The following is a 25,724-nucleotide window of genomic DNA, read 5'->3' as shown; positions in this document are numbered from 1 at the left end:
AAACAGCAGCAGCACTGCATAACCACATTCACTCTCACTAATGCAAGCAAACTGGCAAGTCTTGAAAAGACTCAATTTCATGAACACAGGTTTAATCAGCAGTTTTTACTGGGCAAAGTGCAGCACACAGAATGAACTTATGAAACACCATCTTATCTCAGTAAGGACAGCTTTGAGATCTTTAAATTGGTATTCCAGTACTCAAAGGAAGAAATCAAATTTTCACTATTCTTTATTCACCTTTTGCCCTTATTTTATTGCCATTCTACTGGAAAGATTATCTAAATTTCTAGACAGTATTAGCTCTCTTAAATTATGGCAATTGGTTAAAAACATAAGAATGCTTGCATTAGGCAATATAAACAACCCATATTGCATGCAGCTTAACACTTTCCCAAGTACATGGAAAATGGATCAAATATAGCAACTACTACATCATATTTCTCCAGATAAGAATGTTTTTCTCATTTTGTAGTGTTCACTACTTACTTTTAACCAGTTTTCAGATTTTGGAGCAGGGATTTCAAATTCCACTCCAGGACATAATATAACTGTAGCATAACTAAGAGCAAGTCAGTGTCCATCAGCTGGTGTTGGAAGTAATAAATTTTATTATCCTATAATATGACAACTTAGTGTCACTGTAGAACCCAGAAGCAAGCTAAATTACAGCCTGAATTATTGAGCTGTGGTAGCAAATATTACCATTGGAAATGTTTTCCTCTAGAAAGCATATAATATTTTTATCTGGTTCAACTTCACGTATTAATTTTTGATGCAAAAATTATCTCCCTTCCACACTGATGCACCTTGATTATATTTCTGGTTACATATGCTGAAGGAAAAGTGTCACAGGAGTGGAGCAATCTGCACAATAAGTCAGATAATCACTAACAGCTTTGAAGAGAATCATACTAAAAAAGGTACTATACTGGCAAAATTCTATATCAACCTTGCAAAATGGTCATCTTCCGTCTGCTTCACATCCAATCAGTTCCATGAGCTCCAAAATTCTCCTGATTCTTTCTCAAATCAGTACATGGATTTTATGAATCTTTCACTCCAAATCTTTGAGACAGTCAAATGGGAAAACAGAAGAAGTCTCCAAAGAGGTAACAGTATCATTGCAAATTCATCTCATTTTTTTCTAAGTCTGCTGAATGTCCAGAAAATATATCAGAAAGAAGTGTTACTATCTATTCTGACTGCAACACTCCTCGAGTTACTTTCAGTTCCAGTCAGTCTGGAAGATGTTCTAAATAATAATGTAGCTAGGTATCTGCTTTCACAGTGGACATTTAATGTTCACACTACCAACAAACATTTTTATAGGCACTCTCTTTTTACAGAGAGCCCATGGAAACTCAATATAAGGTTGAATGGTTACAAAGCAGAGTAAGGAGAGTGAAACAATCAGTCTTCATTTCAGAAACCCCTTCTAGTCTGAAGGATGACATTATGAATCTTGAGCATATTGTATACTCTACAGATTATTTAGGATAGGATTTTCAGTTCAATAGTATCCTGTTTGAGCTATTAAGATCGGCGTAATAGTCTCACAAATACAGAAGGAAACAGACCACTAATTTGTACTTTGGAAAAATTCTTCTCAGAAAAGGTATATCTGTCCTGCAAGATGCAGATGAAAAAGTGCACACATGCTTCATAATGCTTTTGACTTGCAAGGTCAGGTAATAGTAGCAAGACAGCATTTGCAGCCAGTAGAAAACATCAAGCTTTACATGTCCAAAATAAAATGGCAAACACTGTCTTTTAGCAATGTTTATGGAAAAATTATTCAAGCTTGTAAAGCTGTGCAAGCTATTAAGAGAATATATTTAACAGTTACACAAATAATTTCAAGCAGACGTGGTATTTGCAGAAAATTAGTCCATCAGGTCCTAGCAATTTCTGACTTAATATTCTGCATTCTCTAAAATAACTGGATCAGATTTGTCATCCTCAGTCTGAGCAACAACAGAGATTCTCGGGACAGCAAAGAAGTCAGTTGCTCCAATAATTGTTGCACATAGCATTAAAAATAGATCTCCTAACAACTGCAATTGTGATCACATTGAATCAAAGTTTGACAGCATTAAAGAAGTGCAGATTTGAAAATAACTCTCATACTGTGAAACCCCTATACACTGTGGGTGGGAAACAAATTGAATTCAACAAAATTACAGCAACAAAACCATCAGTAACAAAAGGAGATACAGGAAAAGTTTGTTATGTTTTGTTAGATTCTACATTAGAAGTATCATAAATAAATAGTAAATATTCTCATCATATTGTTCTAAGGTTACACTAACATCCATTATACAGCTTGTAAAATACTTTCTTCATACCTGAGTTCAAAATACATTTTTGTCTGGTTTACTTGATTTTCCAACAAGAACTCCTGTGCTCCAAAAAGAACGGTCACAGACAAAGACACTTCAAGTGGAAATCTAAATGGATTCAAGACTATGCTTTAGGTAGGTAAAGCACTGCAGCACCAATCTATTTCAAACGTGCACTTAAAACATGCAGGAGTGTCTACATGCTAAAGATATATATGCCTTTGTTATAGAAAATGCATACAATATTTGCTTTCAAAAGCAAACACACCAAATGCAGTATTTGCACAAAAGAAAGTTCAACTGCAAGTCAGTATATCTTTTACCATGTTTATTGGAAGAACGGCCAAAGCACCTAAGTCTGCTTTTCTTCTTTTCTTCCATTAAGTCAGCCAATGTAACCCCTTCGTGTTAAGTACATGTAATCCCAGCATTTACACAGGAGATGGCAGCAGTTGCAACGCAAAAAATAAAAACGTGTCCATAGATACAACACAAGCAGTATTAGGTAAAACAAACTGAAATTACCAGCAACACAATTCACCAGAGCTGAATGCCTCAAATCTCACTGATGTTTACATTTTGAAGCTTAATTCCCAATGCTCTGAAGTCAGTGGAAGTTTTTTCTTTGACTTCAGGGTAGTAGTCATTGGTTCATAATAAAGATCTAGGATTTTCACTAAAGGCATATTTACAATTCTAGTAGTTAAAAGGCACTCCGTTATTCAACAGCACCTAATAGCAGCAATAGACATGTAGGAATACAGGGCTTCACATATAAAGGACATAACGACTTCTCCATTCAGAAATGCCGGGGTTGCAGGAACCTAAACTTTTTTATGGATTGTGCAGAAGCTACTAATCACTGATTGAACTGTCTTTGAAACCTGTATCTTTCCTGCCATAGGGAAAAAAGAGCTGTATCCTAAATCAAGACCTCTTCCACATTGTTAAAGAGCACTATGGCAATCTTCCAGCACCATAAATCAGCCGTCATGTTGATCATTCAGAGGTATAAGTATTCAAAGTAGCGATGTAGCTGCCTAGAAGCCTTCAAATGATTATTCTGCCTATCTTGGGACACAGCCCTTCCTTATGCTTCAAAAACAGTTCTAGAAACACATCACCAGTGTATTTGAACTACATTTATTTCCTAAATGTACTAGCTAAATTTCACCTGACTCCTGAACAGGTAGCTTATTATTGTAATTCTTCTAATCCAAAAGCATCCCATGGAATAACAGGATAGCCAGCTTGTGCTTTCTCTCACAATACCTCTACATGCAACATGATACGCAGCAGAGCATGTCTTGAAGTGAAAGGAAGTTTAGCAACCCAGCAATCTTTCCTCCTTTACACCATGTTGCAGCTGATATTAAAAATGAAATACCAAGGCATTTATTTAAGCATGTGTGCAAACCCAGAGGAGTGCTAGGAGATTGGCTATGTATTGGAAATTTCCACTTAAAATACATATGTGTGTCTGAAATTAAACTCTTTGTATTTGTTTTAAAGTTCTTTTAATTCCTTTAATTCTCTTACTAATTATTACTCTGCAAGTCTCCTTTAACTCTCAATGTACCTTAAAATTATGTCTAAATTAACAGTTTGGAGACATTCAAACTCAAGAAATATGTAAACAAGTATTTTTTATTTAAGAAAGACTTGGATGATGTCTCCTTAAGGAATTATGAAGTAAACAGTTCTTTTGCAGCACATTAGCAAAGATCCAATTTAAATACCAAGTAGATGTTCCTGGGATTTCACCTAAAGAGACTTTCAAATCAGGTCCATCAGCATCACAGCTGATGGTTGCACAATGCTCTGTGCAAATATGGCATCACCTACTGTTCTGCATCACTATCTTATACAAAGTGTTATTTACTCCATAAAATGTGTAACCTTTTACTTCTCAGTCTTAGTATTTTATACTGTTACTCAAACTCACAGTTTATGTATTCCTTCCACACAACATAAGTAGGAATAATGAAGTATAATGAACTCTTTGGCTTTTTTTTTTTTTTGCTCTACTGTAGATAAAAAAAAAATCAATTTGTGCCACAGATTTTCATTTAGACATAAATTATTCAACCCACAAGTTGCCTTCTAGACTCTCATAAAAATCATTTCCTTCTAGTGAGCCACAGAGATTCATACCCCACTTTTACTTCAAACTAGAAGACTAAAGTTCTGAAACTCAAAACTGTAATGATTTTTAGAAACTTAACTACATGCAACAGAATGATAAGTTTAAAAACAGATACTTCAATATCAAACCATGTAATTGTCATTATTTTACTACTTCTGAAAAGTAATGATTTAAAAGAACAGTTTACAATAAATTAGCAGCACTGGAAGAAAAAGAATAGTCATAATGTGTTCTTTCAACATTGAAAATAACATTCTGGGTTGCCTTTGACAAGCCACTTGTAGATATGTTTTCCTATATATACTCAATAGTATCTAAAAGAACAAATACTAGGACTTTCTAGAGTATCACAAGAATAATAAGGTGCTATTCAGCATTAGTATGTACATTGAAATTTCTGCTTCACTCTTATGTTTAGTATTAAATCATAAAACATATCCTGAATCCACTTCCTCATTTATGTACAGAACTAAAAGTTGACATGAAAACTGCTACTATGTACATCACAGAATAATTAAATAAATAAATAGAATCAAGAAATTTGGCTAAGAGGTTAAAATAACTTCTACTACATTATGGTGAAGTGTGGCTTTTACTCAAAATTTCTCACAGATAAATAAATTTTTACTTTTACAGTTGTTGAAATATCATAAAATTAAGTTGTTCCTTTATGTTAGGACTCAGGTCAGAAGCACCACAGGGTCACTACAGCATAAATCTCCTTTCCCATAATACTCTATACCCTACTATCATAGAAACACATTGTAAGTGACAATTGTATTTCTTCATCTTGAAAAAAAATCCCACAGTATTTCATTTACTTCACACTCAGTTAATACATGTAGTAAAAAAGTCTTCATATAATTTTCTCAAATATTAGCAAGATGCAAAATGTCATTTCCTTTCTTCAAAACTCAAAAAAAATATTCCTCATTATTAGCACAAGATTCTTTCTTGACTGTAGTTTTGGATATATTTTTAAGCTTTTTATATTATTTTTATTTCTGTTATGCACAACTACAGGCAAATACATATTCTTCTTTAATAAGAATTTATGGTGATATTTAATGACATGTAGCTTGTATAGCTTGTTTTTACTATCAACAATCAAAGCAAAGTCTTTAAGTCTCAGTAGCAATTGACTGTAGACAATGATTTGCACATGGATATGTCAGAACATAATTTTGTTGTAAGTTTCTAGATTACCTTCCACCACAAAGTATCAATATATTAGCAGATGTGATTGCTCTGCTAACAAGTACTTTTGCAAAATGGAAATCAGAAAGCAACTTCAGATAGGCTGCATTCACCCCAGTGTAACACCCTTAAAAGCAGTCAAACTGTCCCACACAGACATAGTACAGAGTAAAGAACACGTACTGTTCCTCTTGCCTTCTTCATCACCCTCTTCATCATTCTCAGGGTCAATGTCTTCTGCCTGGGTAATCCAGTCTAAATATCCCTTCAGATCTTCTTCAAGCTGCTGTTTTTCCCGCAGCTTCTGAAAGTCCCCTCGAGCCTTGGCTTTTTCTCTTTCTTTGGAAAATTCTCTATCAAATTCAGAGAGAGCAGAAAAAAAATATTGACTGTCAAACTGCCAAGCACTTTGGCCTAGGTCCTGATGTTACTGAATAACATACTGACACACAAAATGAACATTACACTAAAGACTTAAGAGTTTCTTTGAAAACAAGACAGTGGTGCAAAGAAGTCATAGCACATCTCGACCATATTACATCAAAACTTTCAGAGCTTTTATGATTTAATTGCAAATCAAGCAATATTCTTGACTCTCCCCACATGGGGAGAGTTTCCACCCGCCACCCCCTGCCATTTAGTTATGTGCTCTTTCACACAGATTTTAAAATCAGTTTTATCTAACAGTTACAAATTAAAACAGGCTTGCAGTAATGAAGTAATTTCAAAGAGCTGAGGATTAATTTCAGCGAAAAGTAAATTCTGGCAGCCAGTTCTAAAATACTTCTTCTTCCAGCCGGTTTATTGGCCATGTCCAAAGACAGTTATTTCAATGCAAGGTTCACAGAACTTCACTAATGAGCTCTCTCTTAATTACATCATATATAGACACCTGGGCTGTTTGAGATTTGGATGTTTTGCCCTTTTGCCCTCTAAAACAGAACACAGAAATCCTGCTCTCACAGATTAAAAATGCATCTTCATATATAAATTGAATCCCCATTGCCCCCTCTCTGAAGCAATGTGTTTGACTGTCTAGTTTAGTTAATGACTTGGGTCAATTTCTAAATTGCCACAGACTAGTAATTAAAATAATTTAATTTATGATCTTTGAGTAAGAGGCTAGATAAAATGGCCTACTGCAGTCTCTTCCAACTTGAATTACTCTGTGAATCTATGATTCCCTTAATGACATATGACTTAAGACGATTTATCAAGTAAATTCTTGCAGCATAAAATTTTGTTCTCTCACATTATAACATTTGATGTAATATACAGCTCCAAACATGAAATTCCCTTCATTAGAAGGATCAAATGTTTTCCAATTTATCTGAATATCAGCATGTATGATTAGGGATAGGTAAGCATCTTTTGAACTGCATTGCATGTAGCAATTCAGTATTTAAAATTAGGCATGTTCTGACTATCCTGATAATCTTACAATAGGGCTGAAATTAAACCTGAAAAAAGACTATAATAATTTTATATACTATGAATTTGCAACTCCTTTATTTATAGTGAACTTTCACTTGAAAAAAGTCCCTAATTAACACCCTTTCAAGGGGAAATTTATTAAAGCACTCAATAATATCCTTTTTTTCAAGTGGAAAAATACTAGGAAATCAGTGTAAGATTTGCAAAATATTTTAACAAGGCAAATATAATTATCAATATGATATTGTTCTGTTAGCAAAATACAGCAGAGTAACAGAAATTCTCATAATTTTTCAACATAGTATTTCAGTTCAGTGACAGACATTACTTATTTGGAATTGCAAAGATATAATCTATCCTTTCTTTTTATCATTTGCAGTCTTCAAACACATCTTATGAACAGAAAATTTCTTCTTTGACACTACTAAATTTAGGAGTAAATCTCTTTACACGCAACTGAACAGATTTTTTCATTTTTTTTTACTGTTACGTCACAGAAGCTAAAAAGCTTTCTGTTGTAAGAGCTCAGAGGCATTACACCTTTTACAGTTTAAGTCTTAATTCAACAAAAATTCGTTTTGGCTTGTGATGATCACACTGTTCCATCTAATGGCACTGTAATGAAGCTGAAGAATTCCAGTGTTTGCTTTGAATTTACTACCCTTCACCTAGCATCCAAGGACAAGGTGCTTCAAAAGGCTCTCTCTTCACAAAACTGCTTGTGAGAGTCAGCAAGCTCAACAGATCTCAGGGTAAGTGCTTTGTTAAAAAAACCAAAAAAACCAAAAAAACACAAAACCAAGCCAAACCAAGCTCTTGTTTTGGCAGATGTCAGAAAGGTAGAATAAATTGTTTGGTTTAGGGAATGCTGGGTTTAAGCTTCTCTCAGAGACACTCTGAAAGAGAATCCTTTACATCTCATTCAGGCAACATTTTCCTGTGTCTCACTGGAAAGGCAGCATCCTTGGAAAGAGCTATTATGGCATAGCATGAAAATAGAAGTAATATGTCTTGGTAGCTTTTCCTAAATATTCTTGTTTTGTTCAGCTAAGTCCTTCACATGTTTTTCATTAGGGTGAAGGATACGTGATGCACGTGGGTAAAGTAAAATGAAAGCTGCTGTTAGTACATGGAGTGAAAGAAATCCTTTAAAATGAAAGAGTTGGCAAGGCTGACTCTCAACAGCATTTAACTTGTGACTGAACAACCTTTTAACTTTGACTTTACATTATAATAGCTGCACATAGAGAATTAAACAGTTTCTTATATGCTCAGCAGACTATGACCTTTCCCTTTAACACAACATAGAAGTCAGACATTATCTTGTTAAATGCTTCTGCAACTTATCAGTAGAGGGAGATGCAGTGATGCTTGATTTCCTTGATATCTCAAAATTTCACTTTCATTTTCAAAACTTGATTGCAATGAAGTGTAACACCAGAGAAGACTGCATTTTCTTTAGAGGAGGGAGGAATCTGGCTCTATGGTATTTTTTCTATCACGGTCACAATGAAGTGATATTCTTCACACACACATATGTATGTATTCCTTTTACTGAAATAGCATGAATTAGAAAGTGAAATTAAATTAAACTCGAATGTAATGAAATTTCTTTTAGCAGAACAACAGTATATTTTTTTTCTACATGAAACAAGGAAACATATGAAAGAGATGATAGGGGTGAGATGAGACAGATACATTGGCTCTTTCCAGCTTCTAACAAAAACATTTAGATAACAAAATATTTTAATATTTAGACACGGATATGTAGACAAGCTGATCCCTTGGAAGGAGGAATAAGACAGCTGCTTGTGCAGCACTTCATGGCTCTGGAGAACATAGGCTGGATTTAGGCCAGAAGGAAAAAGCTTTTAGGCTTGTAGGCAGCATAGATACCAATGGCCTGAACTGGCCTCCCTGACTGTCATCAACCCAGTACTCAGTCCAGAAGCCTATGAAGCTGACAGGCTTAGGAAGTCACACATTGACTGTGGTAAATGGACTTAAGCTCTGTAAATATTTGTTTTCACAAGTCCCTGTGCTAGGATATCATTTCAAAATTAGCATTTCATACTAGTTTGATAAAATGTCCTGGATCTGGCATCTAAAAGCGTATAAGTGGGGAGTGGCAGTGTGATGTGTGTTTATTGACTAAACTGACAAAAATTGTATTTGAAAGGCTGTTGTGCCTATGCATTCATAAAGGTCTCCTCCAGTAAAATGGGATTTAAATCAATCTCCACCTAAGTTGCAAACTTAAAAATCCTGAGGAGCTACTCTGACTTGACACCAGCATATACAAAATGAAAATCAAGCCTATTGCTTTTCAGTTTAAAAATAAAACAGATTTTAGAAGTTTTTATAAAGCACAAGACTCAATCAACATGGTTTTGTTCTAGTTTTAGGAACTAGAGAAAGGCAATCTTACTACCGTCTCATGCTTTAAAGGCTAATACGCTTCAAAATTAAGACTTTTGACTAGCAGGGCTAGAGAATGCTTTTTTGGCACATCTCTACTTCTGAAGAATCTTATAAAGCAGACCTGCATAATTTGTATAACAACAACTTGCATGATTCCCACTTGCCTTCAAAAACACCTTTTCCTTAAAACACTGTTTTACTACCTGAGTAGAATCAATTCAGGTTTTTATTTCACTGCAAATGCAAATAAATCAGACAATCCACTCCTAGATTGACTAATTTTGATCTAGCTAAATGTGACTAAGAATTGCAAAATTGCAGCATATGACAATATCCTGTAAACTGAATAAAGCTTCATATTATAATAAAGCTTCCAATTGTTTAAATAATTCAGTCAATTGAATCTGCAGTAGAAAGGAGACATCACTTGCAAAATTAAGTATTCTGTGAGGAGTCACCAACATAACCTTAACTTATTTTTAGTGATTACTAAGATACTATATAAAATACAAGTTTTATTTCTATTGCCCAAAAATTCCTTGTCTCCTTGCAGAAGATGATCTCAGTTTTCTATTTAGGTAGCTATCATCCTCAATGGTTGGTGAAGCAGAAGCATATAAAATGCAGGGTTTGAATTCATGCTTCAGTAGTCTGGGGCAATCATTTTCATGCCAGGTTCCTCTTCCTTCAACAGAGTGAAGTAAGTCCTACTGGTATGCATCACCTGGGAAAGGCTTGATGCAGCAGGGTGGAGATGGCAGCAGGGAGTACCTACTGGGAGTCAATTAGAGCTCTCTGGTTCTCACACTTTAATTTGAAGCAGGGTCATATTAACCAAAAATCCTAAGACAACACTTTGCTTAAATGTGAGCATTTTGTATATTCTTTCTCTGTAACTCATGGGCATAATAACTAAGGAGACATCTATACTGGCTTCCTATCAGCTGTAAGTTCTTCCACACTGAAGGCTACATGCTTTTTCCAAAAGGGGCTTGTGCAGCAATATTAGTGTTGTTGTACCTCCTGTTCATCACTAGGAATTGATGAGAAGAAATAAACAGTTGCCTTTCATGTCTAAACATAAACCAGGACACTAATTATTCATTGGCTATATTACTGCCCTTCTGTGTTACTGCAAATGCACTGAGAGAATTCATCTACTGCAGTACGCAGCTTACTGCACACAGGATCTGGTCCGTGGAAAGCGTTATGCTAATGCTATATGCAGAACTGTCACCCAGACCTCATAGACTCTCATTTATTCACAGAGAACAGTCACATAATAACAAAAATGTACTCATAGGAGTTCAGTGTTGGCCACCAGATTCACAGAAGAGGTTTCCCACTGTGGTAACCATACCAACCAACAAATTAGCACAATCAAATCAGAGAGCTCAAACTGTACAGATAAGCATGGACAACAGCTCACAGCTGGGTGTAATGTGTAACAGACATAGAGAGACATAAAAAAAGGTTAAGTAACATTACATCTTTAGTTACTGGAGATTTGTATACATCATTGTTACCTCTTCTTTTATAAATACTAAAAGCTCTCAAGCTGAACACTATAGAACAAAAATCATCTGCTACATACAAAAAAAAATTAGCAGGAATTTTCCTTGAGCAAAGGGCACTGGATACAGTACTCCCTATTCATATTCATTTCTATGTAGTTCATTAGCAATTGACAAAATGTATATTCAACAGCTCTAGCACAACCTTGTGTAGCAGAGGGCCTGTATAGCTTTCTTGTGCGAGAGCGTGCATGAATGCAATGGGATGATCTATTGGAACTAGAAAATAGGGAACAATTAGAGCAACAAAACTGAGATCTGATGTTTTAGATTGTTATTATATCTGCATGTTAATATGTGCTGATTTCTGCTCTGGGTAAAGACCTGTTTGGCTCAAGACACAATAGATTTCTTAAAGAAAGAACTGGCAGTAGGATCATACCCCACAGTGTATTCACTCCACTATTGTCATGTGCATTGTCAAGAGAGTTTTTGAAACTGATATCTGCCAGAAGCTCATCAGTAAGCATCTTACAGGACTAATCTCTAAGAAGCTTTGGTGTGATAAGTTCAAACAGGGATGAAATAAAATCAGTTCCCTTCAAGCACTTATTCAAGGGCTGTGAGCTACTCATTGACTTTAGTGGTCTCTGTCTAAAGCAGATGGTTGAAGTTACTGCTATTCTACAGCTGAAAGTATTTGCAGATTATTTACTGTTAGTATATTCAATTGATCAATCAAGGATAACATTTCCCTTTTTTGGTATGTATTTATGATGGGTATCTAATTGTGTTTGAGTTTTAATTTTACCAGCTTCACAGCAATCAAAAGAACCTGCTTTAGCTCATAACTTGCAGAGATATAGAGCTGCAGTCCCTCTCCTTTTTTTAAACATTTACTCTGTTTATCTATGTGAGGGAGTTAAATATTTATCCATACATTATTTTTTTTTAACCAAGCCTTCCCTATGCTGTGAAAAGGAACACTGTCAAAACCAGTTCATTTCCCTTTTGCTGAAAGACTATGGATGACAGTTCACTGCCATTTTCTATTTGGTGCATCATTATTCAAATGTCTTTTTCTACTGTTTTTTCTAAATATACTGTAGACAACAGTTCTTAGGTGTATAATCTTATCTGTACCAACATGTTTGTATCTGTATTTGTAACATGTATCTGTATCCATGTTGATGGATATTGCCATGAGATTAGCAAGGATAAGTACATACCCTTAGCTTTTAGAATCATTATGTACATACATTGCAAATAATACTGTGGAAAAGAAATGGGGAAAAAAATTAACATTCTCTGCATAACCTCCAAGACTTGTGCATAGGAGGATGTATGTAAGGACATGTCAAAGCTTATGCTTTGGTGTCCTTTAGCAAGGCAATAAATTCAACTTACAGAGACTTATTAAAATATGTTTGAAAGGTCTTATTTGTTCCCATGGCTACCCAAAGAAATATTAATGCCTTGAGCAGAAAATGCCATCAGCAGAAACCATCCCCTAATGATAAGGACTACCTTCAGGAATAGGTTACCACACATCATTAACAACCATGCCTGTTGATAAGTAAGTTACGAAGTTTTATAATTTATTATTTTCTTTGTTCATAGTAGAATAGTTTAATGCATGCTGAATTACTGGCATATTTAATTTCACTTTAAAGGTATTTTGAAGGTGGATCAGTATCCCTCAGCTCCCTTTTTAGGGTTTATTCACTTTATTAACTTTCTAACACCCTCAACTTTACAATTTCTAATTTAACTTTCAAACTTCAGCTCACTGCTTCTGAACCAACAGCCAAGGTATGCTGTGGTCCTTTTTTCTGGAATATTTGGAGAAGACTTGTCCTTAGTTCCCAATTTCTGTGCCTAGAATTTCATGACTTTGGAGAACAGTTTGTGCTTGCTACACACACTGTGTGTAACAAAAGCTACATGTAAAAGCAAGCTCCTGAAGCAGTCCACTACCCTTCACAGAGGTAAAACTGCTGGACAGCTCCTCAGTGGCAACTTCTGTGCCATTCCATCAAGTGTGTCTTTGCCCTGAGATGCACTGCCTAATCCTTGCATCATAACCAGAGGAATTTTTACAAAGGAAAAAGGTGCTCTGCCATCTCTTACAGCCTGAATCCACTCACTGCTACTGGCCCAAAAGACACAGCAACTAAAATAGAGTGTGACCATGTTATCATAACCCTTCTAAGAGCTAAAGCAATTAGAGCCATGTAAAGCTTTAAAATTGTAATGTGAATGAACAAAATGCAGAGCAGCTCAAGATAATGAATATGTAAAGCTAAGCATTTTGCTTTATATTTCCAAATATTGAAAGAATTAAAAAATGCAGTCTTATTGTGAAAGATCAGCTGACAATTCCAGGTGTCTGGCTGGCTTCCTAAGAAATTCACCCTGCTGAACAAAATTACCAACATGCACAAACTTGGAATCATACTTCCAAACATTTCCAGATACATTTCTGGATCTAGATATCCACATTTCTGGAGCTGAATCTAGAATCTAGGGAATATCTCTTTGTCAATCCTGTTCTCAGGGCACAGCTACTGTCTTTTTCACAGTACTTTTTTGAAGCTGAACCAAAACTCATCGCTAGAGCTCTTTCCTAAAGCCACATCCATAGTTGGCTCTGGAGTACTTTCCAGAAATGAATCTTAGGTGATTTTAGAGCCCTTTCCCAGAGGGGGACTAGGGTTATTTCTTGAGTTCTTTTCTGGAGCTGGAAAGCATATTCTGGAGCTCTTTTCCATGGCCCTTTCTGGAGCTTTTGTGTAGAGGTTTTCCCAGAGCTGCTCTAGAGGCTTTCTTTTCTCTCATTCCCTTTCTAGAGACACGTCTAGACTCCAGTTCTGAAGAGCATCTATAGAGATGGGTCTAGGACAATTTGCAGAGGTCATTGCTGTAGCAGGAGCCATGTCTGATGTCTTTTTTTCAAGCTGGCTCCATAATTTCTGACATGAAACTAGAGCCTGAGCTGGATCTCGAGCCATTTCTAAAACCTGACTTGAAGTCTTTTTCTAGGATGCCTTTTCCTGTAGAGTCTTCCAAACTGAAATAGCTTCTCAATTGAGAATTCACTTTGAGAATAATATGTCTAATACAGAGTAAAAAATAGCGTATTTTGAAAAAGCCAAATTACCTCAAGCCTACGAATTCTCCCCATCCTTGTTATTCAAGGAAACATTTGGAAAAAAATCTCCACAGTCAGCTTCCATGCAGAAATTAAAATATTTACCACATGCAGTTTACACACACACATTAATTGCATTAATTTACACATCTGCTATTAAAAATATGAACTCAATTTTTTAGAATGTCACGTTCTGCAGGCAAACTGACACAGATCACCAGGAAACACTCACCTTCAGAAATGGCTAGATGTAAAACAAAAGATCTCCCATATCATCATTCTCATCCATTTGTACAGTATCTAAATACATCAAGCATGCAGTGCACGAGAGGCATTACAGAAATACAAAGGGGCAAATGGTCACAGAGTAACAAAGGAGTGCAAAGAGAATGAATGACTATTTTAAAACTGCAAACAAAACAGTAGACAGATTTAAATGTACACAGCATTACTTGATACTACAGGAAGTAACACTTTCATATAGAAAAGGTGTATTAGGCATTCAGATTCCACTTACAAAATCTGTATGCAAAGCCATGCTTTTCAAGTAAGGTGGCATCATTTTTACTTTCTTGAAGTTTGACTGGTTTAGTAAAATTTAACTTTCTTCATAGATTTATCATAAAATAAGTTTTGTGCTATGGCTTGAAAACCATAAAATGTAAAAGCTAATAAATTTTAAATAAAAAAACAAAGAATGCATGTGTTACATAGTCAATGCCTGGCTCAGAATGAAAAATACTAGCTTTCTACTGAGGAATACAAACATATCCATAGAATTTTACTAGTATATCACTTTCACCCATAAAATTTAGACAGGTAGGTCTATATGGAAATATGTGGAAGATAGTTATTATTTAAATACAAACAATAATTAGTGACTAAAATAAACAAGTGTAACCGTATTTCCACATTGGCCCCTGTCAGAGTTTCAAACAAGTATCCAGGACACTAGCATGGTATGATAGCTATCGTTTTGGAAGATTCCGTTTTCCTTTCTCCTTCTGCCCTCGACAGCAATCATTGGCGATATTTATACATTACATGTCTCAGTTCACTAGTATCATTTTATTCAGTATAGAAAACAAAAAACTGGAGTGTTAGGAAGGCTCTTTCACATATTTAGGGCAAACACTGTGACACTGCAGCTAGGTGATACTATGGTATGAAAATAAATTTAGGAATGAACTGTATGAATTTAAGGAGAGTTTTTATCACAGCTGACACTACTATTTCTGCTTTCTGGAAATCAAAGGCAAGCCAGAAAGAGTTTTGAAGAGCATTAGAGCTCTATGGATCAAGTAATCAGAGGAAATTTCTTGTCTGAAGAATGGAACTCAAGGACTAAGGGACACCTCTTTCCAAGTACTGCAGCAGAAGATAAACAGCTCCGTATTCCAACAAATGTACATATCATAATGTTGCAAAACTTAGAAAGTATTTTAAATTTATTAAATCCAATGCAAATCTTAGCTGTGAGGGTCTCTCCAAATTTCCAAGGCTTCAGTAGAAGAAATGAACATGTGCAACACAATATCTTATCTTCTATTACTTTCCTCAAAACTTTCATAATACAGAAATCTTTAACCAATAACAATTTGAGTCATACAAGTGAAAAGGGGAATATTTAGCTAACTGTTACCACAGGGCACCTTCACATAACAGGAAGAAAACTAATTGCTGCTTATGACCTTCTTGACGGCCAGGGGAAAAAACTGTGAAAAAACCTAATCCTCTAATGACTTCAGTGGGAAGTCTAGTCACACAGCAACGTTAAGCAATAGTATCAAAAGAAGAAATAAATCACACCACAACTACCCTCATTTATCTATCCTTCTCTTTCTTGTTTGTCCAATGTGGCTGTGACATGAAAGCTAGGCCCTTAGTTTTGCAAGAATTTACACATTTGTCTCTGAATAACAACAAAGCCAACATGACTACCTAAATCAGACTTTACAAGGTAGGTCTTGGGAGAAAGAGATTATATCTAACAATCAGCAATGTGTATTAGCCTTACGCCTTTTATTCTGAACACCTGCTTTGTAAAGCGACTCTCACAGTAAGATAAAACTATGTTTTCCCTACTTTCCTGTGTGCAACAGTAATCTATCAGATAAATAACTTCTGATTTAAAAAAAAAAAAACAAATGCATTATAAAACCAAGCATCAGATGAAATTACTCTTCTAACATATCACCAACTGAAAATTTTGATTGCCTGATTTTCAGAAATGCAGTAAGACACTATAATTCCTTTCAAATCTAATGTACAACATGGCAAAGCCATGAATACAGCTGAGTACACAATCCTCAGCTATGGTGCCAGGCTGTTTTCTATGCAAGAGAAATTTTTCTGCTGCCTAACAAAGATAGCACAGCTTGCCTAAGACTGCTAGAACAGTATTATTTGTTGTATAACTAAAAGCTAAAATGTACCATTATAATAATTTTCTTTTAGTATTGAAAGGCTAGCAGGATCTTCTATTTATCAGAAAATATCTTTACCATAAACTTGAGTTTCCCAAGCTCAAGTGTGTTGGAAACTAGGAAATGGCAAGGAAAGTGGAGTTACAACCTCAGTAAGGGGTCTTTGTAAGAAGAAAACCTTGCAAACTGTTGCCATAAATTACAGTTTTGAACCACGTTATATAGCTACAACTGACATCACTTTAGTGCTCGGCTGGAGTACACAAAGCAACAAAAAGCAATGACAATCTCCCACTGACAAGTATATTAAACTGATACTTGATTATTGATAAATATATTTGTTTGCTGATGCAGGCTGTTGCAGCAGTACACAGCTCTACAATACAGAAAGGACTGAATGCTTTGTTTCAAGATAACCTACTCATAGTCTCCGAGACAGATTTTGAAGTAGTCATTAAAAATATTTTGCAAGGTGAGTGGTAAACACAGGTAACACTTCAATTACCTTAACGATATTGGGATAAAAGCAAAATCTGGGCTTTCAGAAAAGGACATTTGTCTACAACCAGATGGAAGAACATTTGTACAGGTGCATCACTCATCTGTGTGCAAAGTAACATTTCTCCCTGCTGTAATATTACAGAACAAGGAGCCTAGTGCCTAATTTAACGAATATTTTTTTGGCAAGCATGGTAAACGTGATGTCAGACAGATACAGGCACTAGAATCACACACTTCAGTCAAAAGAGCAAACACCGGTAGGATGACAGAAGAATCTCAAGTGCATGCAAACAAGCCATCACTGAGAAGCTTGAGTAAATGCAGAGGCCATCTGACAAGTAGCAGCAGCATACACAACGTCAACTCAACTGCTTACCCACTAAGTACACCAAGAACCAGGTTAAGTACGAAAAATGAGCCAAGGATGATAAGACTAACAAAATAGATCCATGGCCATTCACATCCTATTGCATCATTTACCTGTAAAATGTAAGGAAATAAGTTATGATTCAGACATTCATTTAACAGCAGAGTCCTTTTTGCAGCTGCCAGATCACGTAGGTTTCAACACTGAAAGTTTATGGCTTACTCAGTTCTTAAAAAGAAAAATTTTTAAAAACAATGAATGTTATTTTATTTCTTTACTTACCCAAATTATGTTGAGGATGAGATACCTTAGAAGATGAATTAAAATAGCATTTAAACAAGGGCAGGTTAGATCTTTTCAGAATTTTGCCACAAGTATGGACAGGAAGAATATATACTGATATGTCTGAACTCTGATTTTGGCATTTGTATGTTAATTATATGATAGCTACAGAAAACTGTTTCTGTTATAATTAGAAGAGGAAGAAATAGAGATTTGTTAAAGATGTCATCACAACTGAAGTCTCACCTGTATAAGATAACCTGTGTGTTCATGGCAACTGAATTCAGGACTCTGCCTTCATGATGAAAAAGGTGTATGCTTACCCGCTCAATACACCAAGAACAAGATTTAGTACGAAAAATGACCCAAAGATGACGAGACTGACAAAATACACCCATGGCAATTCAAATCCCATAGCATCATTCATCTGCAAGAAATAAGATGATCTTATAGAGTAGATCACTATAGTAATAGCGATGAAGAGTCAGAGAAAAAGAGAATTTAATCATTCAGGTGAGACAGCATTTTACACATTCCTTCAGTACTCAAAGAAGAACAACATAAGAATGAAGGCACTGGCCACATTCACTTAGTATTTGTAATACACACTCTGAAAGAAAATATGAAGTGAACCTAGCATTCAGAACAAAAATATAATCAAACATAAATGGCACACTTCTGTTCTTTAGCATCTAGAATACGAACTAGATCTCAGATCTCTCTAATTAAAATGATGTTTACAAAGGATACAGAAATATCAGGATTTTTAGCTCATATATATTTATCTCAACAGCACAATAAAAATTTTTTTTGGTAACGTAGAATTTCCCTTTTTTTAATTACTACAGTTAGGCACTGACAGACATTTTAAATTAATTCAAAAAGAAACAAGTGAGAAAATCTTTGTGTAAAAACATGAACAGAATTTTAGGAACATTGATCACTGAAATAAAATTTTAGAAACATAGTTGAAACATGGAAATATTCCAGAAAAACTTCTGAATAAAAATTGTATCAAGATGAATATTAAATGACCTTTCAAAAGATGTTACTGTTCGGTTTTGGGTTTTTTTTAAGTACAGTTGAAGTAACTGAGCTTTAAATACACTCTATAGATCCACACGAGCTTTTCCATAAAGACTTTCTCCATTGTCTATTCTTAATGAGCTCATTACACCTATTAGAAAATGGATTTAAATATACACATGGAAATCTGAACACATCTATTCAGAAAAATAGACCTAGTAAAACACAGTGAAATTAGATTTTGCATGTGGCATTTGGGTGCAAAAAGACATTTTTATAAGTTAAAAAAATATTCCTGACTTGAAACTTCTTAGAAATATCTCTTGTGAGTGAGGAATTATTTTCACTTTTTTGTTCATACTGAGAAGGCTGCATTAGATTTTCTTAAGATGCTTTTAAGACATAAATATACAAGCAGATAAAAGAAATACAGGAGCATTTAAGACTGGACAATGTAGTGTAGAAAAATCTTCAGGCAAATGTTTTTCCTCTTCCATGAAAGCTGTTGTGTGTATCGCATTTGAATTTTATGATTAGGCTTTGAGCTCTACTGATAGTCAAGTTTGAATCCTGTCCATAACATCTCTCCTGGAATTAAAATTTTAAACATGGGAACAGATATTTTCCAAACTGGACTTATTTTCATTTTTCCTCTGTCTTTAAAAAAAATGTATCATCATCTCAGTTTCTGCAAGGTGGCCTTATGGATGGTTAGGTATAGGCACATACATTAAGTCTTTGCAGGTTAAGGCCCATAGCGATTTTTCTTCAGTAGTGAGCTGTAATAATGTCACTTTCTAATAACTAAAGGAAACAAACTTCCTAAATAAACAAAGATTATTTCCCACAACTTCTTCATGCATCCTTTAAAATCATCTCTTCTGTATTATCTTTTAAATGTTTTAGTAATTGCAGTGAGGTACTGTAAAGCAGCAAAGTTACTTGGGCTTGCGAAGAAAGAAAACTGGAAAATATATCTTTGGATTGGAATTTTTCCTTTTAATTTCAATAAAACTATATCAAGAAAGGTTAAAGCCATTCAGAAAGGCTGGGATCATTACCTTCAATTTTAAAAGATCTCTGTTTCCATAGCACAGTTCTGCAACAGCATATTCATATGGAAAATGCTGCCATCATATTGACCTACTTTAAATACTTATTCTTCTGTGCAGTACTTTTAGCCATACTTAGCATGTCAGGTGCCTATGCTAAGGAGATCAACTGTGGTGTTTTGGGTTTTGTCATCCATGCAGACTCCCTCAGAGCCAGTCTCCTACATTTGAAAAATCTTACCAATGAAGAGGCTCAGGTACATAGTGAAACACCTTATTGCCCAGACTGAATTTTTGCTTTGTCCCAGTATATGTTGCCCTTTGCATCTTCACTAAATTGCAGGCATCCAGCCTGAAGGTTTAGGAATAATATTTACTATTTAATTTTTTTAAATGCATATTCATAATTATTTTATGACTTCATAATTGAGTTTGCTTCATAGTAATAATCTGTATGATACAGGCAAAGTCATTTTCTAACAATAGCTGATAAGAGTGAAAGTTTTGATTAAATTCAAAAACGTATTAATTAATTTTGTATCTAACTGAACTATCCCATTAGCAAACAGTTGTTTGCAAGTCACTGGAGTTCAGACAGAAGCCATAAATTCATCTGGTGTTGATGCAAAAATTCTCTTGCTATAAACCTTTTTGAAAAAATTGAAAGATTAGTATTTGTAGGTTTACTTTGAGAAAAAGGAGCTCTGTGAATCACTGCAATCCAATGATACACTCTTTTTGCTCAGAGAGAACATAAGAAGGCATTGTGCTAACTTAGTAACCCAGGAGTAAAGCTGAAATGTCCATGCTTTGTCATAAAGGCTCCATTGTGTTGGCAACTGTGATTTCTTTCCTTCATTCACTTTACATTGCATAACTTACACAGTTTCATTTGAAGCCCTGTGCTAATCTATCTAGAACTAATGTCCTGGGATGTAAAATTTGGAAACTGCAGCTAACCACTACTAGAGGAAATGCTTTGTTCTAGGTAGATGCTGAACTAATTCAAAATCATTCCTAGCTCAGCAACTCTTCCTCTAGTAGAACACCTTGGCATTAATCTAGGATTGGCATTAATCTAGGATTGAATTCCTAAAAGCAACAGCCAGAAATTGCATCTACTCAAAAATTTTGCTACTTCATTTTAAAGGTGATTAAACCCTATTAAAATAACCCATTATAACGTCTATTCATGAAGTAATACTTCTGATTGCATTAATATCAGAGATGAAAGTATAACAAGTTTTCCTTTTGGAAAACTTCACTGTTCATCTCATGCATGTCAAGTGGCATTTTCCATAACTTTCAATTAAAGAAAGATGAAAGGACTCAATTCACTTTCTGACTAAAATTTGAGGCAGAACTTAGTTAATATATTAACACAGGAAAGGCTTGATCCTCAGAAACAAAGTATTTTCAGCTGAAATTCTGCAGCTAAAGTGCAGAATAAGGAATTTCAAAGACAAAAATTCCAGATGCATTGGAAGTTGCAAGTAAGAAGTGCAAATAACAAAAGGCCCCAAGGTAACATCAAGAATTCTGAAAGATGTCATATCTCAAATCCTCAGCAAAAAGTCTTGTGAGACACCCCCTTCTGTAGCTCAAGGATGTACTATACTGAAGGAGGTGTCATATTTAATGACTCTCAATGAGCTTATTCCACTTCTTTTTGTGTCTATTAAGCTCTTCACATCTGTAACATCTATTGTGAAGACATCTCTAAGTACCATCATCTTAAAAATCATTAAAACTGACAAACTCAGTCTCTTGAAGGTGGAAAAATCCTCCAGAAATCAGTATTTCATGAAATGTGACTCTTCCTACAGTCTTCAAAGTATACAATGCAGGTTCATAAAACCGCAGATCACAGACTATTTGTTCTACTCTGAGCATACCAGACATCTTTTCAGAGCATTCCAGCTTCAAAGGCTGCGTCATGGGATATTCTTGGCTGAAGCAGAGTTAACTTAAAGCTGACTTAAAACAGGCTGTGTATGAGGCATAGCAGCTTCCTCATTGGTCTTTAGAAGCATGTAGTTTTGTATTCAGCCTTATCTGGGTTACGGATGTAAAGCACAGATTTCTCTGGCATTCTCCTGGTTGGCCAGACTCAACTTTGTTTTACTGGCAACACAGAAACAAGCAGGGACATACACTGGTGGGATGTGAACTCAGAGACTGCTGCCTTGTTTTCAGTTCAGCAACAACTGAAAAAAATCAGAATTCCACGGCTTGGTCACTAAGGTAGGCCTAAAAAAAAGTACATCTTTGGAAAAGTAAAAAACTGGTACACTACCCAGAGAACCTTGAGGTTCATCAGTTCTTTCTTCTGCATGTAAATGGAGCTATAAAGTTGTACTCAGGACACATATAAGTGACCCTCTGAAGTTAAACCTCAATTTGTAAGATTCAGTTTGATTAATCTGCTTTGATCTATCTGACCAGACCTCAAATTCTACCTTCCACTATTTTTACATGTTGTTACATATTGAACTATATCATTTAGGTACTCAAACATGTATTCTTCAAAAGATGATTGCTTACAATTTTTTTTTTAATATTGATTAGAAATAAGTTTAGATGTGGGTCTAAATTTTTTATTTCTCCATTCAGGTACTTTATTTTGCATCTGATGCTATTTTAGCTCATTACTGTTGGTGGTACTTCATTAATCAGCTTACTGTCTTTAACTGGGTCAATGGGACAGGAAATCAAATAATTCTTCCAAAAGGAAAGCCTAGACATCACATTTCACTGCTAAGAAATTCTTTTATTTCTCAGGTAACTATAGCCCAGGTTGAATCTGCAGAGTGGATGGGCATTACCATAACAAAATAAAGCGTACTGCCTCTCCAAAACAGTCATCCAGAGAAGGTTCTCTGTTGGATTATGGGAGGACTCTACCAAGTTTAACAAACTCTATATTCCAGGTATGACAAAATTGAAGTGTTCCATTCTTTCATTGGTTGTAGCATCTTTCAAATAAGATATTTATAACACACATGTACTGATTGATTTGGTTTATAAAACATAAGAGCTCAAAAAACTATTCAAATTACTTAATGTGATGAACCCTGGCTTTATTTTTAAATACTTAGCTACTATGTATTAAATGAACAGAGTAGTAGTATTCATTTTGGTTATACGTACTAAGTAACTTTATCTTTTCATATCTGCTATGCCAGCTGTATGTATACCATGCAAACTATGTCGTAAATGAATATATTTAATATTTCCTATATGCTGGGTACAGAAAGTTGGAAATGTAATAGCATGTAGCGTTTGGATTGACAATGTGAAATGGTTAGTTTATGTCAAAACCATGAACAAAACCCCAATACTCAAAGTAGATCTGACAATCGACCGAAATGTTATCCTAGGATAGTCTGGGAATTAGGATGATTTGTGGCAACTACTCGAGTCCTTAACACTATCTAAAGTCTAGCCTACTTCTAATCCACTTTCTATCTTTTTTATATAAATTTCCTGGGAAGAAATAGTATATTTTTTAGAGTATTTGCAGTGATCTATGACAAGAAATTAGTTCTGTGCTCTGACTGCTGTACAGGTCAACGGTCAGTCAAGACTGAGATACTAGATATCTTGTCGAAGTAAATCAATTTCACTTGACAGGAAAGATATTTCCATGTGAGATAGTTTAAAATCCTCCTCAAGTGAGGTCTTTGTTTTAACATGCTCATTTGGAAAAAATTTATATGATCATCCCTCTCAAGGCTAATTCAAACTTTTAATATACATATTCCTCAGCTTAGTAGCTCTGTTCACATGCTGAATTTGATCATTCCCATTTCTCTCTTTCCAAGGTTTCTAATTTATTGTCTCTTTGCAATCTAAAATTGTTTAATTCTGAGCTTTATAAATGTAGAGAAGACAAAAAAAGTAATTAGTCCAAATCATTTCCTAAAAGGCAAGGAGAGTTAAGCTAGATTTTAACATTAAATTGGATTCAAGTAATTAACACAGCAGTTCAAAAAATTCTGTCTGCAATTGCTGGCTCTTAATTGTGATTTATGCAGTATATTAATACTGTCATCCAAAATTTCTATTACTCTTTCTCCAGCTGTATATCATGTGTTAAATTTCTGGTTATGCTGTCATCAAAGGCTGCGAGCTCTGTGCATCCAGCACATCAATGCCTTTGGGGATAAACTGACTGGTTTCACTGAAGAGTCTCCCTTAGATGACCTGTGAGTGGTGTTGCATGATGCTAAGAGAATAGCATTAAGCTACCCTTATTACATAACAAAAGCAGAAAGAAATCTTTTATAATATTTTTCTAGCATATTTTTTCACATTCTTTAACATTGCTTTCAGAATATTTGCAACTCATTTCCAAAAGCAAAAAGGCAGTTAAACATTCTTTGACTCCTCTCAGACTATAATCTGAAAGTGGCTGATGACAAATATTGTTTGGATGTAACAACATGCCTTCCATTTCTGCAGCTGGAACAGGACTAAAATGACAAATTACACTGAATGGTAGGGGTTGGAAGGGACCCCTAGAGATCATCTAGTCCAATCTTCCTGTTAAAACAGGTCCACCTAGATCAGGTTATGTGGAGTAGTTTCCCATAGGTTTATCAAATCACTCTATTCAAAGTTCTAAAGTATTCCAAAACATTTCCTTGTGTTTAGCTGGTTTATATCCTCTTGTAACATTTCTGAGTAGGCTATCCTTGAAGATTCTCAAACTAGAAGCATTCTAAAAAGTGACGCAAAGAGATGATTGTCTGAGTTCTGATTATCAGATTGACACTCTAAAAACGAAAAGTCAATATTCTTGTAACTATTTTCCCTTCTAGGTTTATGTGGAACTTGTTTTTTTCCAAATTCTCAGTTAGAAAACAAACATATAGTAATTTTCCACCTTCAGTTTATGCACAATAAAAAAAAAATCATTTTGTACTATTGTAAAGTCAGTAAAGAAGTCATAGCTCTTGTATTTAGTTATAGAAATACATTTAAAGAAATACTGATACAGTCTTTTCTATCTTGGTATGTTACTTCCAGTAACACTACTTCAGTGGCCATGTAGACACTTGTGTATAAGACATATGAAAAAGTTCACTGCGGTCAAAACAGAATGTGTTCAGACACACGAACCATTTTCTCCAAATGTTGTGAGATCCTTCAAGGAGTACATTGGGGCATATAAAGCTTAATTTCTAAAGCGAGAAGCATGTTTTTAATTGCATAACTTTTGTTATAAAAACGGAGGAATTATGAATGAAGTATTTCTTTGATGATAACATGTTTCTGTCAAACAGTAGTAAAGGACACAGTTTTACAAAGTTGATATATTAGTACAGGATGTATTTAAAAAAACTGACACCCCCTTCCTTAAACCTTTTCTAAGTTTTAGATATATTTTAGACTGCTTTGACATTTTGAGTAACGAATTACATGTTTTAAACATTAATCCTTGAGAGAACATCTTGTTAACATATCAGCAGGTGTATTAATAGGCAAAACCAAAGTCATCGATGAGCCATTATTCAGCAATTTCAACTTCAGTGCTTCAATCTCAAAAATCTCCAGATCTAAATAGTGCTAGCTAGGTGTCAGAGAACTGAGGAGCTTCTAGTAGTGTGATGGTATCTGTCTGTGATGGTGATGTGGTGTCTGTCCATAAAGTTTACCTAGTAAAACTCAGCCACAATACAGTTATTCAGTCACTGAATCAACTGTGTTGGCAATCCATCACATAAACTGGTTTGTTTCCCAGAGGTCCTGCCTATCGCTCCTTCCAGTTACAGTAGTGTCAGTGTAGATTACTCAAATGTAGTTAACTCAAGATAACTACGGTGAAAACATGAAGAATTAAATGTGACAATTTTGGTACTC

The 25,724-nt window shown here is 35.0% G+C and overlaps 1 protein-coding gene across 1 annotated transcript in view; it reads right to left on the bottom strand.

Annotated features, from left to right (window-relative positions):
• CACNA1D (calcium voltage-gated channel subunit alpha1 D) overlaps positions 1-25,724 on the bottom strand; it is a 157,275-nt gene that overhangs the window by 70,713 nt on the left and 60,838 nt on the right. The window contains exons 8-9 of the mRNA XM_062008666.1: positions 17,509-17,612; positions 5,869-6,038 (exon numbers count right to left, since the gene is read on the bottom strand). Coding sequence (XP_061864650.1) covers positions 5,869-6,038; positions 17,509-17,612 — 274 coding nt within the window. The remainder of the gene's footprint in view (positions 1-5,868; positions 6,039-17,508; positions 17,613-25,724) is intronic.

This window comes from Colius striatus, chromosome 15 (genome assembly GCF_028858725.1).
Source record: "Colius striatus isolate bColStr4 chromosome 15, bColStr4.1.hap1, whole genome shotgun sequence".
Classification (NCBI taxonomy): Eukaryota; Metazoa; Chordata; class Aves; order Coliiformes; family Coliidae; genus Colius; species Colius striatus.
The sequence above is the reverse complement of the archived record's forward strand: the minus strand, read 5'-3'. Positions and strand labels throughout refer to the sequence as shown.